Consider the following 23,791-nt stretch of genomic DNA (forward strand, 5'->3'; position numbering starts at 1 on the left):
AGGGGTCCACATACTTTCGTATATCCAGTTATGATCAAATCATTTGGTCAGTTATTTGACGTTTCTTATTCGATTCGTGATTAGACTATGAAGATGATGTTGATCTTTGTAGTAATGTGTAACAACAATCGTATGTAGCAAACAATCTACCTGATTTACTCAAAATATATAGTTGAAGTCAGAAGTTTACATACACCTTAGCCAAATACATTTAAACTCAGTTTTCCACAATTCCTGACAATTAATCTTAGTAAAAATTCCCTGTCTTAGGTCAGTTAGGATCACCACTTGATTTTAAGAATGTAAAATGTCAGAATAATAGTAGAGAGAATTATTTATTTCAGCTTTTATTTCTTTCATCACATTCCCGGTGGGTCAGAAGTTTACATACACTCAATTAGTATTTGGTAGCATTGCCTTTAAATTGTTTAACTTGGGTGAAACATTTCGGGTAGCCTTCCACAAGCTTCCCACAATAAGTTGGGTGAATTTTGGCCCATTCCTCCTGACAGAGCTGGTGTAACTGAGTCAGGTTTGTAGGCCTCCTTGCTCGCACACGTTTTTTCAGTTCTGCCCACAAATGTTCTATAGGATTGAGGTCAGGGCTTTGTGATGGCCAGTCCAATACCTTGACTTTGTTGTCCTTAAGCCATTTTGCCACAACTTTGGAAGTATGCACCACTACAGTCTGATGGGTTAGAGAGAGATGATAACACCACTACAGTCTGATGGGTTAGAGAGATGATAACACCACTACAGTCTGATGGGTTAGAGAGATCATAACACCACTACAGTCTGATGGGTTAGAGAGATGATAACACCACTACAGTCTGATGGGTTAGAGAGAGATGATAACACCACTACAGTCTGATGGGTTAGAGAGAGATGATAACACCACTACAGTCTGATGGGTTAGAGAGAGATGATAACACCACTACAGTCTGATGGGTTAGAGAGAGATGATAACACCACTACAGTCTGATGGGTTAGAGAGATCATAACACCACTACAGTCTGATGGGTTAGAGAGATCATAACACCACTACAGTCTGATGGGTTAGAGAGATGATAACACCACTACAGTCTGATGGGTTAGAGAGAGATGATAACACCACTACAGTCTGATGGGTTAGAGAGAGATGATAACACCACTACAGTCTGATGGGTTAGAGAGAGATGATAACACCACTACAGTCTGATGGGTTAGAGAGAGATGATAACACCACTACAGTCTGATGGGTTAGAGAGAGATGATAACACCACTACAGTCTGATGGGTTAGAGAGAGATGATAACACCACTACAGTCTGATGGGTTAGAGAGATCATAACACCACTACAGTCTGATGGGTTAGAGAGATGATAACACCACTACAGTCTGATGGGTTAGAGAGAGATGATAACACCACTACAGTCTGATGGGTTAGAGAGAGATGATAACACCACTACAGTCTGATGGGTTAGAGAGATGATAACACCACTACAGTCTGATGGGTTAGAGAGAGATGATAACACCACTACAGTCTGATGGGTTAGAGAGAGATGATAACACCACTACAGTCTGATGGGTTAGAGAGAGATGATAACACCACTACAGTCTGATGGGTTAGAGAGATGATAACACCACTACAGTCTGATGGGTTAGAGAGATGATAACACCACTACAGTCTGATGGGTTAGAGAGAGATGATAACACCACTACAGTCTGATGGGTTAGAGAGAGATGATAACACCACTACAGTCTGATGGGTTAGAGAGATGATAACACCACTACAGTCTAATGGGTTAGAGAGAGATGATAACACCACTACAGTCTGATGGGTTAGAGAGATGATAACACCACTACAGTCTGATGGGTTAGAGAGATGATAACACCACTACAGTCTAATGGGTTAGAGAGAGATGATAACACCACTACAGTCTGATGGGTTAGAGAGAGATGATAACACCACTACAGTCTGTCTGATGGGTTAGAGAGAGATGATAACACCACTACAGTGTGATGGGTTAGAGAGAGATGATAACACCACTACAGTGTGATGGGTTAGAGAGAGATGATAACACCACTACAGTCTGTCTGATGTGGAGGTCTACCATTTTTTTTTCTGAGGTCTTGGCTGATTTCTTTTGATTTTCCCATGATGTCAAGCAAGGAGGCACTGAGTTTGAAGGTAGGCCTTGAAATACATCCACAGGTACACCTCCAATTGACTCAAATGATGTCAATTAGCCTATCAGAAGCTTCTAAAGCCATGACATCATTTTCTGGAATTTTCCAAGCTGTTTAAAGGCACAGTCAACTTAGTGTATGTAAAGTTCTGACCCACTGGAATTGTGATACAGTGAATTATATGTGAAATACTCTGTCTGTAAACAATTGTTGGAAAAATGACTTGTGTCAAGCACAAAGTAGATGTCCTAACCTACTTGCCAAAACTATAGTTTTTTAACAAGAAATTTCTAGAGTGGTTGAAAAATGAGTTTTAATGACTCCAACCTAAGTGCATGTAAATTTCCGACTTCAACTGTAAGTAAGCCTATGTCTCCAGCCTATCCACGATCCGTGCCAGCGAAATTCACCGCGTTGATTGAAATTATGTCTGTCTAATCCTACCTCTATATGGTATCATATCCCTAACAGTGTCAGTCATGGTGTGGGGTGGCATTTCTTTGGGGGGCCACACAGCCCTCCATGTGCTCGCCAGAGGTAGCCTGACTGCCATTAGGTACCGAGATGAGATCCTCAGACCCCTTGTGAGACCATATGCTGGTGCGGTTGGCCCTGGGTTCCTCCTAATGCAAGACAATGCTAGACCTCATGTGGCTGGAGTGTGTCAGCAGTTCCTGCAAGAGGAAGGCATTGATGCTATGGACTGGCCCGCCCGTTCCCCAGACCTGAATCCAATTGAGCACATCTGGGACATCATGTCTCGCTCCATCCACCAACGCCATGTCTCACCACAGACTGTCCAGGAGTTGGCGGATGCTTTAGTCCAGGTCTGGGAGGAGATCCCTCAGGAGACCATCCGCCACCTCATCAGGAGCATGCCCAGGCGTTGTAGGGAGGTCATACAGGCACGTGAAGGCCACACACACTACTGAGCCTCATTTTGACTTGTTTTAAGGACATTACATCAAAGTTGGATCAGCCTGTAGTGTGGTTTTCCACTTTAATTTTGAGTGTGACTCCAAATCCAGACCTCCATGGGTTGATAAATTGGATTTCCATAGATTATTTTTGTGTGATTTTGTTGTCAGCACATTCAACTATGTAAAGAAAAAAGAATTTAATAAGATTATTTCTTTCATTCAGATCTAGGATGTGTTGTTTAAGTGTTCCCTTTATTTTTTTGAGCAGTGTATTATATTCATAAATGTCTTATTTTGCAGTTTTTTTTATTGAACTGTTACAATTTTATAAATCCCTCAAATTTGTGAAACTTAAAAAGTTGGAAAAATTATAAGAAGTCATGTCTCTGAATGTCTGTTAATGTCTCATTGCCTTGTCACATATAAATGATGTTCTGAATTATTATTATTTTTATTATTTATTTATAAAAAAAAATTGGGGGGTTCAACTAGTGTTCTATTATTATATTTTTTCATTGTTTTCACAGGAATGTCCCTGTGTCGATGTGTAATATTGTTATGATTATTGCAAGAAAAAATATATTATAATAATAAAACAAACAAAAAAATAATAAATAAATGTCTACGTTTCTGCTTCACATTCTCGTACAGCGCCTACACTTCCTACAAAATCATAAAATTCCCAGCACGTGGTGTCGAAAAGAAAAGCACGGTCAAATATGGCCATGTCCGCAGGGCGCCCGTTGATCAACTTCCTCCTGTTACTTTGCAACCATGCCATTTAGAATAAACCGAAACTGAAAGCACAAGATCCTAGCCCCCCTCCCTCTCCTCCCCTCCTTAAGGTGCTGCCCGACTGTACAAACAGGTGGGCGGTTTCTACAAACATTATAAGAGTGAAAGCATGCTCCAGCGTCTGCAATTCAAGCGTAAAGAGACGTCTTGCAGGTAAACTGACAGCCAATATCCTGCTCATTTATCCAAGGAGGCGCTGTAGGGTTTTACAACAAGTTGAGAAGATCATAGGAATACCGTAGTTCCATATCCAGTCTTGAAAAGGAAATGCAAGCATCTTTGCCTGTGGCCGTTTAGAAACGTTCCCTTTATTTGCTGTTGCGGTTGACGGTGCACCATATGGGACCATTACTAAAAGATATGCCGCTGGTGGCATCCTTCGTCGACTCGCGATCAGAAGGCAGCGGAACGTCTTTCTCCGGTGAGGACTACCCAAGCCCATCCGAATCGGTAAATTACACTGTTTATTGAGATATTAATAGCAAGTAAATGCATAATTAATCACTTATATTCTAGTATAAATATTAAGATAATGAAATGATGATCAAATTGTTTGTGATGCTGGTCTAATACTTTTCTCACTTCTGCATCTGTAGTACACTGTAAAACAGCAACCAGTGTTCCTATATGATGTGCAGGGTTTTGTTTCAGCCCAGCATTAAAACATTTGCAGCACACCTTGTAGCTCTCCATGACTGGTTATCACTTGGGCGTACAGGTGGTCAGATCACTAGTTATAGATCACCTGGGCGTACAGGTGGTCAGATCACTAGTTATAGATCACCTGGGCGTACAGGTGGTCAGATCACTAGTTATCGATCACCTGGGCGTACAGGTGGTCAGATCACTAGTTATCGATCACCTGGGCGTACAGGTGGTCAGATCACTAGTTATAGATCACCTGGGCGTACAGGTGGTCAGATCAGCGTATAAAGAAAGATCACTGTTTTATTTTTATTAAGGTGTATTATAACCTGTATGTTACTGAGTTGATCACACATTTTATTTCCAGGAGAGAGGAGGACAGAAAGGAGTGAGTGTGGACCGGAGAGGTAAAAGAAGGGTGAAGAACAGAGATGCTGCCAGGAAGAGCAGGAAAAAACAGACGGAGAGAGCAGACATTCTCCACCAGGTCAGTCTGGCTCCTTTATCTTTAACCCAGATTTCTCTCCTTTACATTTATCCTCTCTTTCTCTCATGTTCTTTGTTCTCTCTTACTCTCTTTTCCTCTCTCTTGTGCTTTCTCTCTCACTTCTTAACTTTTTCTTGTATATTTTCAGTTTCTCTCTTTCATCCTCAACTCTCTCTCGCTCTCATTTCTATTTCAATTTAAGGTCTTTATTGGCATGGGAAACATATGTTTACATTGTCAAAGCAATTGAAATAGATAAATAAACAAAAGTTAAATAAAAAATGAACAGTAAACATTACACTTTCAAAAGTTCCAAAAGCATGTAGACATTTCAAATGTCATATTATGTATATCTTTTATCTCTCTCTCTCTCTTTATCTGTTTCTCTCTCTTTATCGCTCTCTCTCTCTTTATCTGTCTCTCTCTCTTTATCTGCTCTCTCTCTTTATCTCTCTCTCTCTCTTTATCTGTCTCTCTCTCTTTATCTCTCTCTCTCTTTATCTCTCTCTCTCTTTATCTCTCTCTCTCTTTATCTGTCTCTCTCTCTTTATCTCTCTCTCTCTTCATCTGTTTCTCTCTCTTTATCTGTTTCTCTCTCTTTATCTCTGCCTCTCTCTCTCTCGTCTCTTTGTAAGTCGCTCTGGATAAGAGCGTCTGCTAAATGACGTAAATGTAAATCTCTCTCTGTCTCTTATCTCTCTCTCTATCTCTCTCTTTATCTCTCTCTCTTTCTCTCTTTCTGTCACTCTCTGACTCTCTCCCCCTCCCTCCCACCTTCCCATTGTTCACTTCCTCCTGTGTGTACTCTCATGCATGTGGTTTATAGTAAGGCTGGTTACTCACAGAGAGGGCCAGGGATCAATAACTATGGTGTGTGTGTGTGATGCAATCTGCCTGTGCAGTCGGGCAGAGCATTTCTGGGAAACCCTTGCTCTAAAGAGAAACCCTCCCTGCCTCTCTCACCCCTCCCTGCCTCCCTCACCCCTCCCTGCCTCTCTCACCCCTCCCTCCCTCCCCCTGTCCCTTTCTCATAGTACACTACATAGGGAATAGTGTGGCAACTTTATTTATGACACTCACACCTCCACCATATAGCTAACTACTGGAACAACACACTACTGTTTTACCATGTAGCGGTGTAGCTAACTACTGGAACTACACACTACTGTTTAACCATGTAGCGGTGTAGCTAACTACTGGAACTACACACTACTGTTTTACCATGTAGCGGTGTAGCTAACTACTGGAACTATACACTACTGTTTTACCATGTAGCAGTGTAGCTAACTACTGGAACTACACACTACTGTTTTACCATGTAGCGGTGTAGCTAACTACTGGAACTACACACTACTGTTTTACCATGTAGCGGTGTAGCTAACTACTGGAACTACACACTACTGTTTTACCAGGTAGTGGAGTAGCTAACTACTGGTACTACACACTACCAACATGTAGCTTTACTTCTTCCAGTGTGAAAGTAGCTTGGTAACTTGGTGAACTATATTTTCAGAGTGGCTTCCCCAACATTTTATAGTGGCGTTCAGAAACTCTGCAGGCTATCCCTAACCGCTGTCCTAGAATCAGAACCAACTTTCACTTTCTCTCTCTTCAACCCACAATTACTCTGTCTAAGAACAGGATGTTCCACCAGTGGACTAGTGAGCACCAAAAGTACTGGGACAGAGTCCATTTTTTATTATTGTTTTGGCTTTGTACTCCAGTACTTTGGATTTTAAATGGTACAATGACTACGAGGTTAAAGTGCTGTCAGCTTTAATTTGAGGGTATTTTCATATCAGGTGAACCGTTAAAAAAATTACAGAACTTTTTGTACATAGTCCCCCCCATTTTAGGAACCAAAAGTATTGAGACGAATGAATGGTAAATAATGAATAATTATGAGTCACAAAGTTAGACACAAATATCATACCTCCCCCAAAAATGCGAATCTCCCCTGTTATTGTAATGGTGAGAGGTTAGCATGTGTCTTGGGGGTATGCTAACCTTCCCTGTTATTGTAATGGTGAGAGGTTAGCATGTGTCTTGGGGGTATGCTAACCTCCCCTGTTATTGTAATGGTGAGAGGTTAGCATGTGTCTTGGGGGTATGCTAACCTCCCCTGTTATTGTAATGGTGAGAGGTTAGCATATGTCTTGGGGGTATGCTAACCTCCCCTGTTATTGTAATGGTGAGAGGTTAGCATGTGTCTTGGGGGTATGCTAACCTCCCCTGTTATTGTAATGGTGAGAGGTTAGCATGTGTCTTGGGGGTATGACATTTGTGCGTCTGTAACTTTCTCACTCATAATTATTCACGATTCATTCAGGATTATCCATAATCATGGTAGCATCCACATTAATGTAGAAGTGTTTAGAAACATATTCTTATTTACAATAAAAGTGACTCTAAAATGACACAATACATTATTTACCATTCATTTCTATTGGGTACAAAATAATCTGAAACACTACCAAAACAAACAGCAAATGCATCCAACAAATTTGTAGTCACAAGCTTGATGTAGTCAATACGTGCTATGAATATGGGACCAAATACTGAACTTCTGACTTCTTTAATACACAAGTGAATTTGTCCCAATGCTTTTGGTCCCCTAAAATGGGGGGGACTATGTACAAAAAGTTAATTAATTTCTAAACGGTTCACCCGATAAGGATGAAAATACCCTCAAATTAAAGCTGACAGTCTGCACCTTAACCTCGTAGTCATTGTATCATTTAAAATCCAAAGTACTGGAGTACAGAGCCAAAACAATAATACAAAATGTAACTTTTGTAGCTCACTGAAGGTTTGTGTGTGTTTGCATATTAGTATTGCTAATAATAGCAATGCTAACCAACATCTCTCTCTCTTTCTCTCTTTCTTTCTTTCTTTCTTTCTTTCTTTCTCTCTTTCTTTCTCTCTTTCTTTCTCTCTTTCTCTCTTTCTCTCTTTCTCTCTTTCTCTCTTTCTCTCTCTCTCTCTCTCTCTCTCTCTCTCTCTCTCTAGGAGCTACAGACCTTGGAACGTTCTAACTCAGCTCTAGAGAAGGAGATTGCTGGTCTGAGAAGAGAGTTCCGGCTTCACACAGCCACGCTGGAGCAACATGAACCTCTCTGCACCCTCCGGCCCTCCTCTATACCCGCCAATGCCCCCTGCTTCCAGATCCTGTCCCCCTCCGCTTCATCTATTGCCCCTGTGACTACCCCGGGACCCACTGTGTCCCCTGTGACTACCCCGGCACCCACTGTGTCCCCTCAAACTACCCCGGGCTCTCTTCTTACCCCAGTAACTGGAGGGCAGTTGGCTTGTTTACCTGCTCCTGCCTCTTTACCCCTCTCCACTCTCGTCACTGTTCCTTCAACTGCCCATGTGACTAACCCCTACCCTTTGCTTTCCACTCTATATTCCCCAATATCTAATATTTCCCCAAACAATCTTTGTGCCTCTCTAATTACCCCCAAAACTAATATTTGTCCTCTAACTACCTCAAGAACTAATCTTGCCCTTCCAAATATCCCTACCCCTACTCTGTCATCCACTTCCTACCCTCTGACCATGTACCCTCTGAACTTGTCTACCCCAGCCATTGAAACCCCAATAGAATTGTCTCTCTCCGACATCCTGGACAGTCCTGATTGGCTCTGCGATCCTGCATCACCCAACTGGGGCGAGTTCTAATGGACCAATCACACTGTTTGGCGAATGGTTAAAAGCAACCTGTGGTAGCTCGGCCCTATTGCCTCTGACCACAGAACATCAGTACTGATTTTCTGGCAATTTCCTGACGAATCTCCACGTTGAATCTCCACTGTCCATCGGCAGACAACCACCAGGTGATCTACAGCCAACGTCTGTGATGATGTGTCTTTCATGGGGTAAGATTCCTGGCACCCTGTGAAAGAGTCATTTAGGTTTCTGTAGAAAAGAACAGATAGACACTTAACGTTTATGGACTCTGGTGTTTGGTACATGTATATACCAAGCACATGTAATGGGTGTTCACATCTTGTGAGGAATTCTGTAGCTGTTATGTTGATTTGTGCTGGCCCCACGGGGGGCCAGCACAGGAAATGTATGAAATGTATGCATTCACTACTGTAAGTCGCTCTGGATAAGAGCGTCTGCTAAATGACTAAAATGTAAATGTAAAATTTACTGTTTGTGTTTTTGAATAATCGGCCCTGTTCATTGGTCATAGCAGACTAACCGGCCCTGTTCATTGGTCATAGCAGACTAACCGGCCCTGTTCATTGGTCATAGCAGACTAACCGGCCCTGTTCATTGGTCATAGCAGACTAACCGGCCCTGTTCATTGGTCATAGCAGACTAACCGGCCCTGTTCATTGGTCATAGCAGACTATTGGCCCTGATCAATGGTCATAACAGACTAACCGGCCCTGTTCATTGGTCATAACAGACTATTGGCCCTGATCAATGGTCGGTGATGAACTTCTTTGAGAGTGGAATAATTGATTGATTGATTGGAATAAGCTTTTAAACTCTTCATTAGAACCTCACATATTGAGTTCATTTATTTGTGTATAAAATCAACAATTCAATTGACTTTCAAGCCTTTTAAGTGTGATTTTAATTAATTGTAAAAAGCTGCAAATGTATGAACAGGCTATAGACAAAACAAATAGCATATGACTATATTTGGAAAACCACATCTCATGCAATATAAACTACATCTATATTCAAAATACCCCAGATTTTAGGTTTAAACATAGGATATACAGGTAACTGCCAAAATAAGGGGAACTCCAACACAAAGTGTCTTAATAGAACGTTGGGCCACCGCCAGCAGCACAGATGCACCTTGGGTATAGCAGTGGCTTCAGAAGGTATTCACACCCCTTGACCTTCTCCACATTTTGTTACGTTACAGCCTTATTCTAAAATTGATTAAATTGTATTTTTCCCCTCATCAATCTACACACATTACCCTATAATGACAAAGCAAAAATAGTTTTTTAGAAATGTTTGAAAATGTATAACAATTTTTTTTTAATGAAATATTACATTTACATAAGCATTCAGACCCTTAACTCAGTACTTTGTTGAAGCAACTTTGGCAGTGATTACAGCCTGGAGTCTTCTTGGGTATGACGCTACAAGCTTGGCACACCTGTATTTGGGGAGTTTCTCCCATTCTTCTCAGCAGATCCTCTCAAGCTCTGTCAGGTTGGATGGGGAGCGTTGCTGCACAGGTATTTTCAGAAAAGAGACACGTGAAAAGATTCTGGGGATGAACGTAGACATCTTCAATATGTACCCATTGTTTTTTATATATACAGTTGAAGTCGGAAGTTTACATACACTTAGGTTGGAGTCATTAAAACTCGTTTTTCAACCACTCCACAAATTTCTTGTTTACAAATTATAGTTTTGGCAAGTCGGTTAGGACATCTACTTTGTGCATGACACAAGTCATTTTTCCAACAATTGTTTACAGACAGATTATTTCACTTATAATTCACTGTATCACAATTCCAGTGGGTCAGAAGTTTACATACACTAAGTTGACTGTGCCTTTAAACTGCTTGGAAAATTCCAGAAAATGATGTCATGGCTTTAGAAGCTTCTGATAGGCTAATTGACATCATTTGAGTCAGTTGGAGGTGTACCTGTGGATGCATTTCAAGGCCTACCTTCAAACTCAGTGCCTCTTTGCTTGACATCATGGGAAAATCTAAAGAAATCAGCCAAGACCTCAGAAAATTAATTGTAGACCTCCACAAGTCTGGTTCATCCTTGGGAGCAATTTCCAAACGGCTGAAGGTTCCACGTTCATCTGTATAAACAATAGTACGCAAGTATAAACACCATGGGCCCACGCAGCCGTCATACCGCTCAGGAAGGAGATGCGTTCTGTCTCCTAGAGATGAACGTAGTTTTGTACGAAAAGTGCAAATCAATCCCAGAACAACAATAAAGGACCTTGTGAAGATGCTGGAGGCAACAGGTACAAAAGTATCTATATCCACAGTAAAACAAGTCCTGAATCCACATAACCTGAAAGGCCGCTCAGCAAGGAAGAAGCCATTGTTCCTAAACCGCGATAAAAAAGCCAGACTACGGTTTGCAACTGCACATGGGGACAAAGATCGTACCTTTTGGAGAAATGTCCTCTGGTCTGATGAAACAGAAATAAAACTGTTTGGCCATAATGACCATCGTTATGTTTGAAGGAAAAAGGGGGAGACTTGCAAGCCAAAGAACACCATCCCAACCGTGAAGCACGGGGGTGGCAGCATCATGTTGTGGGGGTGCTTTGCTGCAGGAGGGACTGGTGCACTTCACAAAATAGATGGCATCATGAGGGAAGAAAATTATGTGGATACATTGAAGCAACATCTCAAGACATCAGTCAGGAAGTTAAAGCTTGGTCGCAAATGGGTATTCCAAACGGACAATGACCCCAAGCATACTTCTAAAGTTGTGGCAAAATGGCTTAAGGACAACAAAGTCAAGGTATTGGACTGGCCATCACAAAGCCCTGACCTCAATCCTATAGAACATTTGTGGGCAGAACTGAAAAAGCGTGTGCGAGTAAGGAGGCCTACAAATCTGACTCTGTTACAGCAGCTCTGTCAGGAGGAATTTACCAAAATTCACCCAACTTATTGTGGGAAGCTAGTGGAAGGCTACCCGAAACCTCTGACCCAAGTTAAACAATTTAAAGGCAATGCTACCAAATACTAATTGAGTGTATGTAAACTTCTGACCCACTGGGAACGTGATGAAAGAAATAAAAGCTGAAATAAATAATTCTCACTGCTATTATTATTTCACTTTCTTTAAAATAAAGTGGTGATCCTAACTGACCTAAGACAGGGAATTTTTACAAGGATTAAATGTCAGGAATTGTGAAAAACTGAGTTTAAATGTATTTTTGGCTAAGGTGTATGTAAACTTCCTACTTCAAATGTGTGTGTGTATATATATATATATATATATTACTGTATAGTTGTATGTTTATCTCACATAATGTAATTTAACTGTATGTTTAGCTCACATAATGTACTTTAACTGTATGAAATAAGGTGTCTGTAATAGAATAAATGTGACAACAATGAATGTAGACATTAATAAATGTATTATAGATTCTAAATCATTTTGTACCATGAGGTGACTTCAACACAGCGCCCCCTAACAGTCATCTAGTGTATATACATCGTTGGTATATATACCCATTGATTACAACTCACCTGAAATGAACGCACCCATCTCGCGATGGTTAAGAAAACCACCATGTCAAATGTCTACTGATTGCTGATGATCTGGTGCTTCTGTCCCCAACCAAGGAGGACCTACAGCAGCACCTAGATCTTCTGCACAGATTCTGCCAGACCTGGGCCCTGACAGTAAATCTCAGAGAGACAAAAATAATGATGTTCCAAAAAAGGTCCAGTTGCCAGGACCACAAATACTAATTCCATCTAGACACCGTTGCCCTAGAGCACACAAAAAAACTATACATACCTCGGCCTAAACATCAGTGCCACAGGTAACTTCCACAAAGCTGTGAACGATCTGAGAGACAAGGCAATAACGGCCTTCTATGTCATCAAAAAGAACATACAATTCAACAAACCAATTAGGATCTGGCAAAAAATGACTTGAATCAGTTATAGAAACCATTGCCCTTTATGGTTGTGAGGTCTGGGGTCCGCTCACCAACCAAGAATTCACAAAATGGGACAAACACCAAATTGAGACTCTGCATGCAGAATTCTGCAAAAATATCCTCCTTGTACAATGTAAAACACCAAATAATGCATGCAGAGCAGAATTAGGCCGATACCTGAAAATTATCAAAATCCAGAAAAGAGACGTTAAATTCTACAACCACCTAAAAGGAAGTGATTCCCAAACCTTCCACAACAAAGCCATCACCTACTGAGAAATTAACCTGGAGAAGAGTCCACTAAGCAAGCTGGTCCTGGGGCTCTGTTCACAAACCCCACAGAGCCCCAGGACAGCAACACAATTAGACCCAACCAAATCATGAGAAAACAAAAAGATAATTACTTTATACATTGGAATGAACTTACAAATAAAAACAGAGCAAACTAGAATGCTATTTGGCCCTAAACAGAGAGTACACAGTGGCAGAATACCTGACCACTGTGACTGACCCAAAATTAAGGAAAGCTTTGACTATGTACAAATTCAGTGAGCATAGCCTTGCTATTGAGAGAAGACAGGCTATGAATGAGGTGGAAACTGCCACAAGAAAAGGGCAACCAGTGAAGCAGAAACACCATACAACCCATATTTATGTTGATTTATTTTCCCTTTTATACTTTAACTATTTGCACATAGTTACAACACTGTATAAAGACATATGATATTTGAAATGTCTTTATTCTTTTGGAACTCTTTGAGTGTAATATTTACTGTTAATTTTGTATTGTTTATTTCACTTTTTGTTTATCTATTTCACTTGCTTTGACAATGTAAACATGTGTTTTCCATGTCAATAAAGACCTTTGAATTGAATTGAATTGAATTGAATTGAATTGAGAGGGAGAGAGGACACACCACTGGAGAGATACGGCGCACTGGTAATGAACGGTAACGGCTACTAACCGGGTTGATACAGATGATTCCTTCACAAACAAAGCGCGTGTGGACACCAGGCACGAGAACGTGAGCGAGGCTCGAATCAATAGCGGAAAGTGTTTACCTCGTCTGTGAGACACGGTATAGACACGCGCAGAGGCGAGGGAAGGAAGGAAGGGAGGAAAGGGGGTGAGAAGGAGGAAAGACAGACAGTGGTGAACAATCGGTGGGTGTATCTTAGCTCGAGGAACAGAAGGAGCGGAGAGGAGGTCGGATAAAACGATAAACGTTGCCCTTTTTTGTTGTTGTACATTTTAAAGATGGGGGAGTGAAAGAGCGTGTGCGCCCGTCGTGTCATAACGCATCCACCGACTAGCCCAAGACAAGCGCGCCACCGTCCGTCCATGGCGTAAAAAACAGGGGGTAAGTCTACATAAATATAACTGAAATAATTAAATAATTCGCTGTGGCGAGAAGAGCGTCATCCGCAGTGTGTCTCTCTCTCCTTGCACCACCTAAGTGCAGCGGAGACAGAAGAGAGACGAGGATACAGCAGGGAGGGGAGAGAGAGAGAGAGAGACCACTTCCCTTACCGAATCAAGGAGAGAGGAGACGCTTCTTGCAGACAGAAAAAAACGGGAATATAGCTAACGCATCTGTGACCAACCGGCACTGCGAAGGTTTTGGAGGTGTTTTTAACGGTGAGCAGGGATTCGGTGTTGCAGCGGCCTACCTGAAGAACCGCACATGTCGGCACGTTCGAGCACCCCATCTCCATCCCCGCCCTGCGCGGAGCCCTATTCGGTCTGAAACGGCAGGGCCAGGCAGTTTTTTTTTCCCGAATAACGGAACCGTTCACGGAACCGGGGAACAGTGATGCGTTATCGAAGCGGAATCAGATCGACGATTTTATGATATGAGTCTGTTATGACCTAATCAGTTCATGATTTATTATTCATTGATGTGGACGGACCAATCAAACGACTGATTTTATGGATTCGTGTTGTTGACGTTTTCTTGAATGGAATGATTCCAATCACCTCCGGTAGACCTGCTTTCTCGGTGTGATGTGCTTTATGTAAGGATCCATAGGCTATAGGCTAGGCTATATCCATGACAGAAATATATAAATAAATACCAAATTTAGGCCGATGACAGGCTGATGACGCCAATACGGCAAAGCAACCCTCACAGTTGTAACCTAAATAATCCACGTGCTTCTTCATGTCTATCAATAGATACAAGGATCATTTCCGTTAGATCAATGCGTTTGTCTTTGTCTGCGTAAAAATATGTTTCGTTATTTCAAAAAGGACTGGAGCAACGTTTTTTTCCTCCCTCCGCTGTATTGAGACGGTATAGGCAGCAGACAGGCAGTCACAAGGTGCGAAACGAATTGAACTTCAAGCAACAGCAGAACGAACACACACACACAGCCTATTTATTTTACCGTCCTGTCCTTTAACCTTCCACCCATCCATCTCTGGACTGCAGCACTCCGTCTCTATCCCTCCCTCCTTCCTCCCTCCTTCCTCCCTCCTCTATCTAATTCCTCACCCAATGTTCTATTCCCAGGTGATTCATTTTGATTTAAAAAAAAAACCCGTATTGGGTGTATCTATAAGGGATAAAAAAGAAAAGAAACGGTTTTTCGCCTCCATCCTGTACACCTCTCCTTCACTATAATATCATTGGTGCATCTGGTCACACACCACACACACACACCGGCCGCTCGCTAACACGGCACGGCAACGATGGAGACGACTAAACTACCCCCGACCAGCCCTTCCTCCCCGACCACCGGGTTCTCGGTCCCGTCAGCGGAGAAGGTGGATGGGTTTCCCCGGCGGTCGATGCGCAGAGCCCGGCAGAGGCGCTCCCACTCCTCGTCCCAGTTCCGCTACCAGAGCTCCCAAGTCGAGCTGACGCCGCTGCCGCTTCTCAAAGGTGGGTTGTAATAGTCCTACCTCCTCGTCAAGGTCTATTCTGTTTAGGCCTGTCGTAGGAGGATACTATTTTAAGTCATATACCTCCTTGTCAATGTATTTGATCTATGTCTTGTCTTATTCTATGACTTAGAGAAAAAGGTGTTATCTTCAACCTAAAAGGGCTCATCAGCTGTCCCCATAGGAGAACCCTTTGAAAAATACATTTTGGTTCTAGGTAGTAAGTACCCTTTTGTATTCCACGTAGAACCTTTTCCACACAGGGCTCTGCATGGAACCCAAATGGGTTCTACCTGGAACCAAAAAGAGTTGTACCTATAGAACCAAAAATGGGTCTCCTATGGGGACAGCCAAAGAACCCTTTTGGAACCATTTATTTTAAGAGTGTACTCTCCAACCCTGTTCCTGGAGAGATACCTTCCTGTAGGTTTTAACTCCAATCCTGTTCCTGGAGAGATACCTTCCTGTAGGTTTTACCTCCAACCCTGTTCCTGGAGAGATACCCTCCTGTAGGTTTTAACTCCTACCCTGTTCCTGGAGAGATACCCTCCTGTAGGTTTTAACTCCAACCCTGTTCCTGGAGAGATACCTTCCTGTAGGTTTTAACTCCAACCCTGTTCCTGGAGAGATACCCTCCTGTAGGTTTTAACTCCAACCCTGTTCCTGGAGAGATACCCTCCTGTAGGTTTTAACTCCAATCCTGTTCCTGGAGAGATACCCTCCTGTAGGTTTTAACTCCAATCCTGTTCCTGGAGAGCTACCATCCTGTAGGTTTTAACTCCTACCCTGTTCCTGGAGAGCTACCATCCTGTAGGTTTTAACTCCACCCTGTTCCTGGAGAGATACCCTCCTGTAGGTTTTAACTCCACCCCTGTTCCTGGAGAGATACCCTCCTGTAGGTTTTAACTCCAACCCTGTTCCTGGAGAGCTACCATCCTGTAGGTTTTAACTCCAACCCTGTTCCTGGAGAGCTACCCTCCTGTAGGTTTTAACTCCAACCCTGTTCCTGGAGAGATACCTTCCTGTAGGTTTTAACTCCAACCCTGTTCCTGGAGAGCTACCATCCTGTAGGTTTTAACTCCAACCCTGTTCCTGGAGAGCTACCATCCTGTAGGTTTTAACTCCAACCCTGTTCCTGGAGAGCTACCATCCTGTAGGTTTTAACTCCACCTTGTTCCTGGAGAGATACCTTCCTGTAGGTTTTAACTCCAACCCTGTTCCTGGAGAGATACCTTCCTGTAGGTTTTAACTCCAACCATGTTCCTGGAGAGATACCTTCCTGTAGGTTTTAACTCAAATCAAATCAAATTGTATTTGTCACATACACATGGTTAGCAGATGTTAATGCAAGTGTAGCGAAATGCTTGTGCTTCTAGTTCCGACCATGCAGTAGTATCTAACAAGTAATCTTACCTAACAATTTCACAACAACTACCTTATACACACAAGTGTAAAGGAATGAATAAGAATATGTACATATAAATATATGGATGAGTGATGGCCAAACGGCATAGGCAAGATGCAGTAGATGGTATAGAGTACAGTATATACATATGAGATGAGTAATGTAGGGTATGTAAACATTATATAAAGTGGCATTATTAAAGTGACTAGTGATACCTTTATTAAATCCATTTATTAAAGTGGCCAGAGATTTGAGTCTGTATGTTGGCAGCAGCCTCTCTATGTTAGTGATGGCTGTTTAACAGTCTGATGGCCTTGAGATAGAAGCTGTTCTTCAGTCTCTCGGTTCCAGCTTTGATGCACCTGTATTGACCTCGCCTTCTGGATGATAGCGGGGTGAACAGGCAGTGGCTCGGGTGGTTGTTGTCCTTGATGATCTTTTTGGCCTTCCTGTGACATCGGGTGGTGTAGATGTCCTGGAGGGCAGGTAGTTTGCACCCAGTGATGCTTTGTGCAGACCTCACTACCCTCTGGAGAGCCTTACAGTTGTGGGCAGAGCAGTTGTCGTACCAGGTGGCGATACAGCCCGACAGGATGTTCTCGATTGTGCATCTGTAAAAGTTTGTCAGGGTTTTGGGTGACAAGACACATTTCTTCAGCCTCCTGAGGTTGAAGAGGCGCTGTTGAGCCTTCTTCACCACGCTGTCTGTGTGGGTGGACCATTACAGTTTGTCTGTGATGTGTATGCCAAGGAACTTAAAACTTTCCACCTTCTCCACCACTGTCCCGTCGACGTGGATAGGGGGGCTGCTCCCTCTGCTGTTTCCTGAAGTCCACGATCATCTCCTTTGTTTTGTTGACATTGAGTGTGAGGTTATTTTCCTGACACCTCACTCCGAGGGCCCTCACTTCCTCCTTGTAGGCCGTCTCGTCGTTGTTGGTAATCAAGCCTACCACTGTAGTGTCGTCTGCAAATTTGAGGATTGCGTTTGAGGCGTGCATGGCCACGCAGTCATGGGTGAACAGGGAGTACAGGAGAGGGCTGAGAACGCACCCTTGTGGGGCCCCAGTGTTGAGGATCAGTGGGGTGGAGATGTAGTTTCCTACCCTCACCACCTGGGGGCAGCCCGTCAGGAAGTCCAGCACCCAGTTGCACAGGGCGGGGTAGAGACCCAGGGTCTCGAGCTTAATGACGAGTTTGGAGGGTACTATGGTGTTAAATGCTGAGCTGTGGTCGATGAACAGTATTCTTACATAGGTATTCCTCTTGTCCAGATGGTTTAGGGCAGTGTGCAGTGTGATTGCGGAGAGCCCGCAGGTTTTGGTAGCGGGCCGTTGCAGTGGCACTGTATTGTCCTCAAAGCGAGCAATGAAGTTGTTTAGTTTGTCTGGGAGCAAGACATCGTGGTCCGCGACGGGGCTGGTTTTCCTTTTGTAGTCCGTGATTGACTGTAGACCCTGCCACATACCTCTCGTGTCTGAGCCGTTGAATTGCGACTCTACTTTGTCTCTATACTGACGCTTAGCTTGTTTGATTGCCTTGCAGAGGGAATAGCTAAACTGTTTGTATTCGGTCATGTTTCCGGTCACCTTGCCCTGATTAAAAGCAGTGGTTCACGCTTTCAATTTTGCGCGAATGCTGCCATCAATCCATGGTTTCTGGTTGGGGAAGGTTTAAATAGTGGGTACAACATCACCAATGCACTTGCTAATAAACTCACTCACCGAATCAGCGTATTCATCAATGTTATTGTCCGACGCTATGCGGAACATATCCCAGTCCACGTGATCGAAGCAATCTTGAAGCGTGGAATCTGATTGGTCGGACCAGCGTTGAACAGATCTGAGCGCTGGTGCTTCCTGTTTTAGTTTCTGTCTATAGGCTGGGAGCAACAAAATGGAGTCGTGGTCAGATTTTCCGAAAGGAGGGCGGGGGAGGGCCTTATATGCGTCGCGGAAGTTAGAATAACAATGATCCTCTCTGTTCCATGGAGAGATACCTTCCTGTAGGTTTTAACACCCAACCCTGTTCCTGGAGAGATACCTTCCTGTAGGTTTTAACTCCTACCCTGTTCATGGAGAGATACCCTCCTGTAGGTTTTAACTCCTACCCTGTTCCTGGAGAGATACCCTCCTGTAGGTTTTAACTCCAACCCTGTTCATGGAGAGATACCCTCCTGTAGGTTTTAACTCCTACCCTGTTCATGGAGAGATACCCTCGCCCAACACCAGTTGTAATTAGCCTGATGCAGCTTATCAACCAGTTAACTATTAGAATCATGTGCGCTAGAATACGGTTGGAGCTACTAGTTGTAGTTCTAGTTGTAGTTCTAGTTGTAGTTCTAGTTGTAGTTCTAGTTGTAGTTGTAGTTCTAGTTCTAGTTGTAGTTCTAGTTGTAGTTCTAGTTGTAGTTGTAGTTGTAGTTGTAGTTGTAGTTCTAGTTGTAGTTCTAGTTGTAGTTCTAGTTCTAGTTCTAGTTCTAGTTCTAGTTCTAGTTGTAGTTCTAGTTGTAGTTCTAGTTGTAGTTCTAGTTGTAGTTCTTGTTCTAGTTCTAGTTCTAGTTATAGTTCTAGTTGTAGTTCTAGTTCTAGTTGTAGTTCTAGTTCTAGTTGTAGTTCTAGTTGTAGTTCTAGTTGTAGTTCTAGTTGTAGTTGTAGTTGTAGTTGTAGTTGTAGTTCTAGTTGTAGTTCTAGTTGTAGTTCTAGTTGTAGTTGTAGTTGTAGTTGTAGTTCTAGTTGTAGTTCTAGTTCTAGTTCTAGTTCTAGTTGTAGTTGTAGTTCTAGTTCTAGTTGTAGTTGTAGTTGTAGTTCTAGTTCTAGTTCTAGTTCTAGTTCTAGTTCTAGTTCTAGTTCTAGTTCTAGTTCTAGTTCTAGTTGTAGTTCTAGTTGTAGTTCTAGTTCTAGTTGTAGTTCTAGTTCTAGTTCTAGTTGTAGTTGTAGTTCTAGTTGTAGTTGTAGTTCTAGTTCTAGTTCTAGTTGTAGTTCTAGTTCTAGTTCTAGTTCTAGTTGTAGTTCTAGTTCTAGTTCTAGTTGTAGTTGTAGTTCTAGTTGTAGTTGTAGTTGTAGTTCTAGTTCTAGTTCTAGTTGTAGTTCTAGTTCTAGTTGTAGTTCTAGTTCTAGTTCTAGTTCTAGTTGTAGTTCTAGTTGTAGTTGTAGTTGTAGTTGTAGTTCTAGTTCTAGTTGTAGTTGTAGTTCTCATATTAAGCACGATAGAATAATAACATACAACTATCATTATTATAAGAATCTCGATTTATTTAGAGTGAAACATCCCTGTAGGTAAAACCCAGGGAGGAGTGCTGATCTAGGATGAGTTTTGTCTTTGAGATAATAATGAATAGGAATAAAGGGAACCTGGTCCCAGATCAGGTCTGCTAATCTGAGACGCTTTGTGACTACAGGCTCCGTATTATAATAACAATATCATTGGATTTAGAATAATACAGTACTAGAGCTCCACGTCTCCCTCAGACTGGCTGTTAGCCTTGCACTCCTGCCCAGCTTTGATGTCCTCCCCTGGGGCTACAGCATCAGCCTTCCTCTCTGGTCATGGGTCTCCATGCTTTAGCTAACATGCTAACGATGCTAAGGTCACATTTTCACCCACAGGCTAGATTCTCCTCTCTCCTCCTCTCCTCTCTCTTCCTCTCCTCTCTCCTCCTCTCCCCTTGCTTCCTCTCCCCTCTCCTCCTCTCCTCTTCTCTCTCCTCATCTCCTCTCCTCCTCTCCTCTCTCCTCATCTTCTCTTCTCTCTCCTCATCTCCTCTCCTCCTCTCCTCTCCTCCTCTCCTCTCTCCTCATCTCCTCTTCTCTCTCCTCATCTCCTCATCTCCTCTCCTCCTCTCCTCTCCACTCTCCTCATCTCCTCTCCCCTCTCCTCCTCTAGTAGTTTTATGATGTACTATTTGATCTTTAACCAGGAAGTTGAGACAGACAATACGTTTATCTAGAGGGCAGCTACAAAAAGGCACCCTACCCTGGCACCCTATTCCCTATGTAGGACACTACTTTTGACCAGAGCCCTATGGACCCTAATTGAAAGTAGTGCACTACATAGGGAATATGGTTCCATTTGAGATGCAGGCAGTGTTTGTAGAACATTACAACATTATCCACACATATTCCTTGCTGAATCAAATTTCACTCTGAATCAATTCTAATTCGAATCATTCTGATTATCAGAATCATTTTGAATCTACTCAAATCTGAATCTGTTCTAATCAAACTGAATACAGCAAACAATGAAAGTACAATTTCATAAGTGAAATGCAAGCAAGGCACAGTTTATGGAGATAGACCACCCGGTAGAATCTAGAGGCATAAGGCAGTCTACCTACTTGGGGTGTGTGTGTGTGCATGTGAGTGTGTGTGTGTGTGTGTGTGTGTGTGTGTGTGTGTGTGTGTGTGTGTGTGTGTGTGTGTGTGTGTGTGTGTGTGTGTGTGTGTGTGTGAGTGTAGTGTGTGAGTGTAGTGTGTGAGTGTAGTGTGTGTGTTGTGTGTGTGTGACAGAGACAGAGACACAGAGAGAGAGAGAGAGAGAGAGAGACAGAGAGAGAGAGAGACAGAGAGAGAGAGAGACGAGAGAGAGACAGAGAGAGACAGAGAGAGAGAGAGAGGTGTGGGGGAGTAACAGCTGAGGCATCAATGATGTCCTGAAAAACATCATAACCACAGAGATAGGGTGTGTGTGTGTGTGGGTGGGTGTGTATGGGTGTGTGTGTGTGTGTGGGTGGGTGTGTGTGTGTGTGTGGGTGGGTGTGTGTGTGTCTGTCTGTGTGCTCATGTGTGTGTGTGTGTGTGTGTGTGTGTGTGTGGGTGTGTGTGTGTGTGTGTGTGTGGGTGTGTGTGTGTGTGTGTGTTTGTCTGTGTGTGTGTGTGGGTGTGTGTGTGTGTGTGGGTGGGTGTGTGTGTCTGTCTGTGTGCTCATGTGTGTGTGTGTGTGTGTGTGTGTGTGTGTGTGTGTGGGTGTGTGTGTGTGTGTTTGTCTGTGTGTGTGTGTGTGTGAGACACTCTTGAAATAGCCCTTTGCCGTGAGCTAATGTGGTCAACTACATCTCACAATAGAAGCTTATTTATCTTTTATATAGACTCTAGAACTCCTCTATAGACATCTATGGTATATTATCTCAGTTTAAACTAGAACTCCTCTATAGACATCTATGGTATATTATCTCAGTTTAAACTAGAACTCCTCTATAGACATCTATGGTATATTATCTCAGTTTAACCTAGAACTCCTCTATAGACATCTATGATATATTATCTCAGTTTAACCTAGAACTCCTCTATAGACATCTATGATATATTATCTCAGTTTAAACTAGAACTCCTCTATAGACATCTATGGTATATTATCTCAGTTTAAACTAGAACTCCTCTATAGACATCTATGGTATATTATCTCAGTTTAAACTAGAACTCCTCTATAGACATCTATGATATATTATCTCAGTTTAAACTAGAACTCCTCTATAGACATCTATGATATATTATCTCAGTTTAACCTAGAACTCCTCTATAGACATCTATGATATATTATCTCAGTTTAAACTAGAACCCCTCTATAGTGTATGTCTGTGTGTGTATTAGTGTAATATATGTGTGTGTGTCTGTGTGTGTGTTTGTGTGTATTAGTGCAATATATGTGTGTGTGTGTTTGTGTATTAGTGTAATATATGTGTGTGTGTGTGTATTAGTGTAATATATGTGTGTGTGTGTGCGTGTGTGTATTAGTGTAATATATGTGTGTGTGTGTGTGTGTGTGTGTGTGTTAGTGTAATATATGTGTGTGTGTCTGTGTTTGTGTGTATTAGTGTAATATATGTGTGTGTGTGTGCGTGTGTGTATTAGTGTAATATATGTGTGTGTGTCTGTGTGTGTGTTTGTGTGTATTAGTGTAATATATGTGTGTGTTTATGTGTGTATTAGTGTAATATATGTGTGTGTGTGTGTATTAGTGTAATATATGTGTGTGTGTGCGTGTGTGTATTAGTGTAATATATGTGTGTGTGTGTATTAGTGTAATATGTGTGTGTGTGTGTGTGTGTGTGTGTGTGTGTGTGTGTGTGTGTGTGTGTGTGTGTGTGTGTGTGTGTGTGTGTGTGTGTGTGTGTGTGTGTGTGTGTGTGTGTGTAAGGGAGAGGCCAGCTGGAGAGGTATAGCGTTACATAAGATGCAGAATCCTCTCCTGATCAATATGGAGAGATGGGGGGAGGGGGGAGGACAGAGAGAGAGAGAGGGAGAGTTAGAGAAAGGGAGAGAGAAGTGATGAGAGCAAAGAAGAGAGGGAAGAAAATTAAGAAGGGAGAGAGGAGAGGAGAGCAGAGCAGAGAGAGGAGAGAAGAGAGGGGAGAGGAGAGAGGAGAGAGGAGAGAGGAGAGAAGAGAGAGAAGAGAGAGGAGAGAGAGGAGAGAAGAGAGGGGAGAGGAGAGAGGAGAGAGAAGAGAGAGGAGAGGGGAGAGGAGAGAGAAGAGAGAGAAGAGAGAGGAGAGAGGGGAGAGGAGAGAGGAGAGAGAAGAGAGAGGAGAGAGAGGAGAGAGGAGAGGAGAATGTCTCTCTTCTCTGTCTCTCTCTGTCTATCTCTGTCTCACACACACACACACACACACACACACACACACACACACACACACACACACACACACACACACACACACACACACACACACACACACACACACACACACACACACAGCCAAAACATAATACATGTTATTTAAAGACGAGAGCAGTAGTTGCTCATCTCATTTAGAGCCACAGAGAGAAGGAGAGAGGGGGAGGGAGGGAGGGAGGGAGAGGAAAGAGAGCGAGAGACAGAGGAGCAACATAGATGATGTCATCCTTTAACCCTATATAC

At 42.7% G+C, this 23,791-nt stretch overlaps 1 protein-coding gene and 1 non-coding gene across 2 annotated transcripts in view; both read left to right on the forward strand.

The window, feature by feature from the left end:
- Positions 1-3,824: 3,824 nt before the first annotated feature.
- batf2 (basic leucine zipper ATF-like transcription factor 2) lies at positions 3,825-8,187 on the forward strand. The gene is made up of 3 exons (XR_014381494.1): positions 3,825-4,332; positions 4,895-5,014; positions 8,024-8,187. It is a non-coding gene; the product is annotated as a basic leucine zipper ATF-like transcription factor 2 (transcript).
- A 5,434-nt stretch (positions 8,188-13,621) lies between these two features.
- Positions 13,622-23,791, forward strand: part of ppp2r5b (protein phosphatase 2, regulatory subunit B', beta) — a 45,859-nt gene continuing 35,689 nt past the window's right edge. The window contains exon 1 of the mRNA XM_045700536.2: positions 13,622-15,532. Coding sequence (XP_045556492.1) covers positions 15,340-15,532 — 193 coding nt within the window. The 5' untranslated portion in view covers positions 13,622-15,339. The remainder of the gene's footprint in view (positions 15,533-23,791) is intronic.

This window comes from Salmo salar, chromosome 18 (assembly GCF_965601325.2).
Source record: "Salmo salar chromosome 18, fSalSal1, whole genome shotgun sequence".
NCBI lineage: Eukaryota > Metazoa > Chordata > Actinopteri > Salmoniformes > Salmonidae > Salmo > Salmo salar.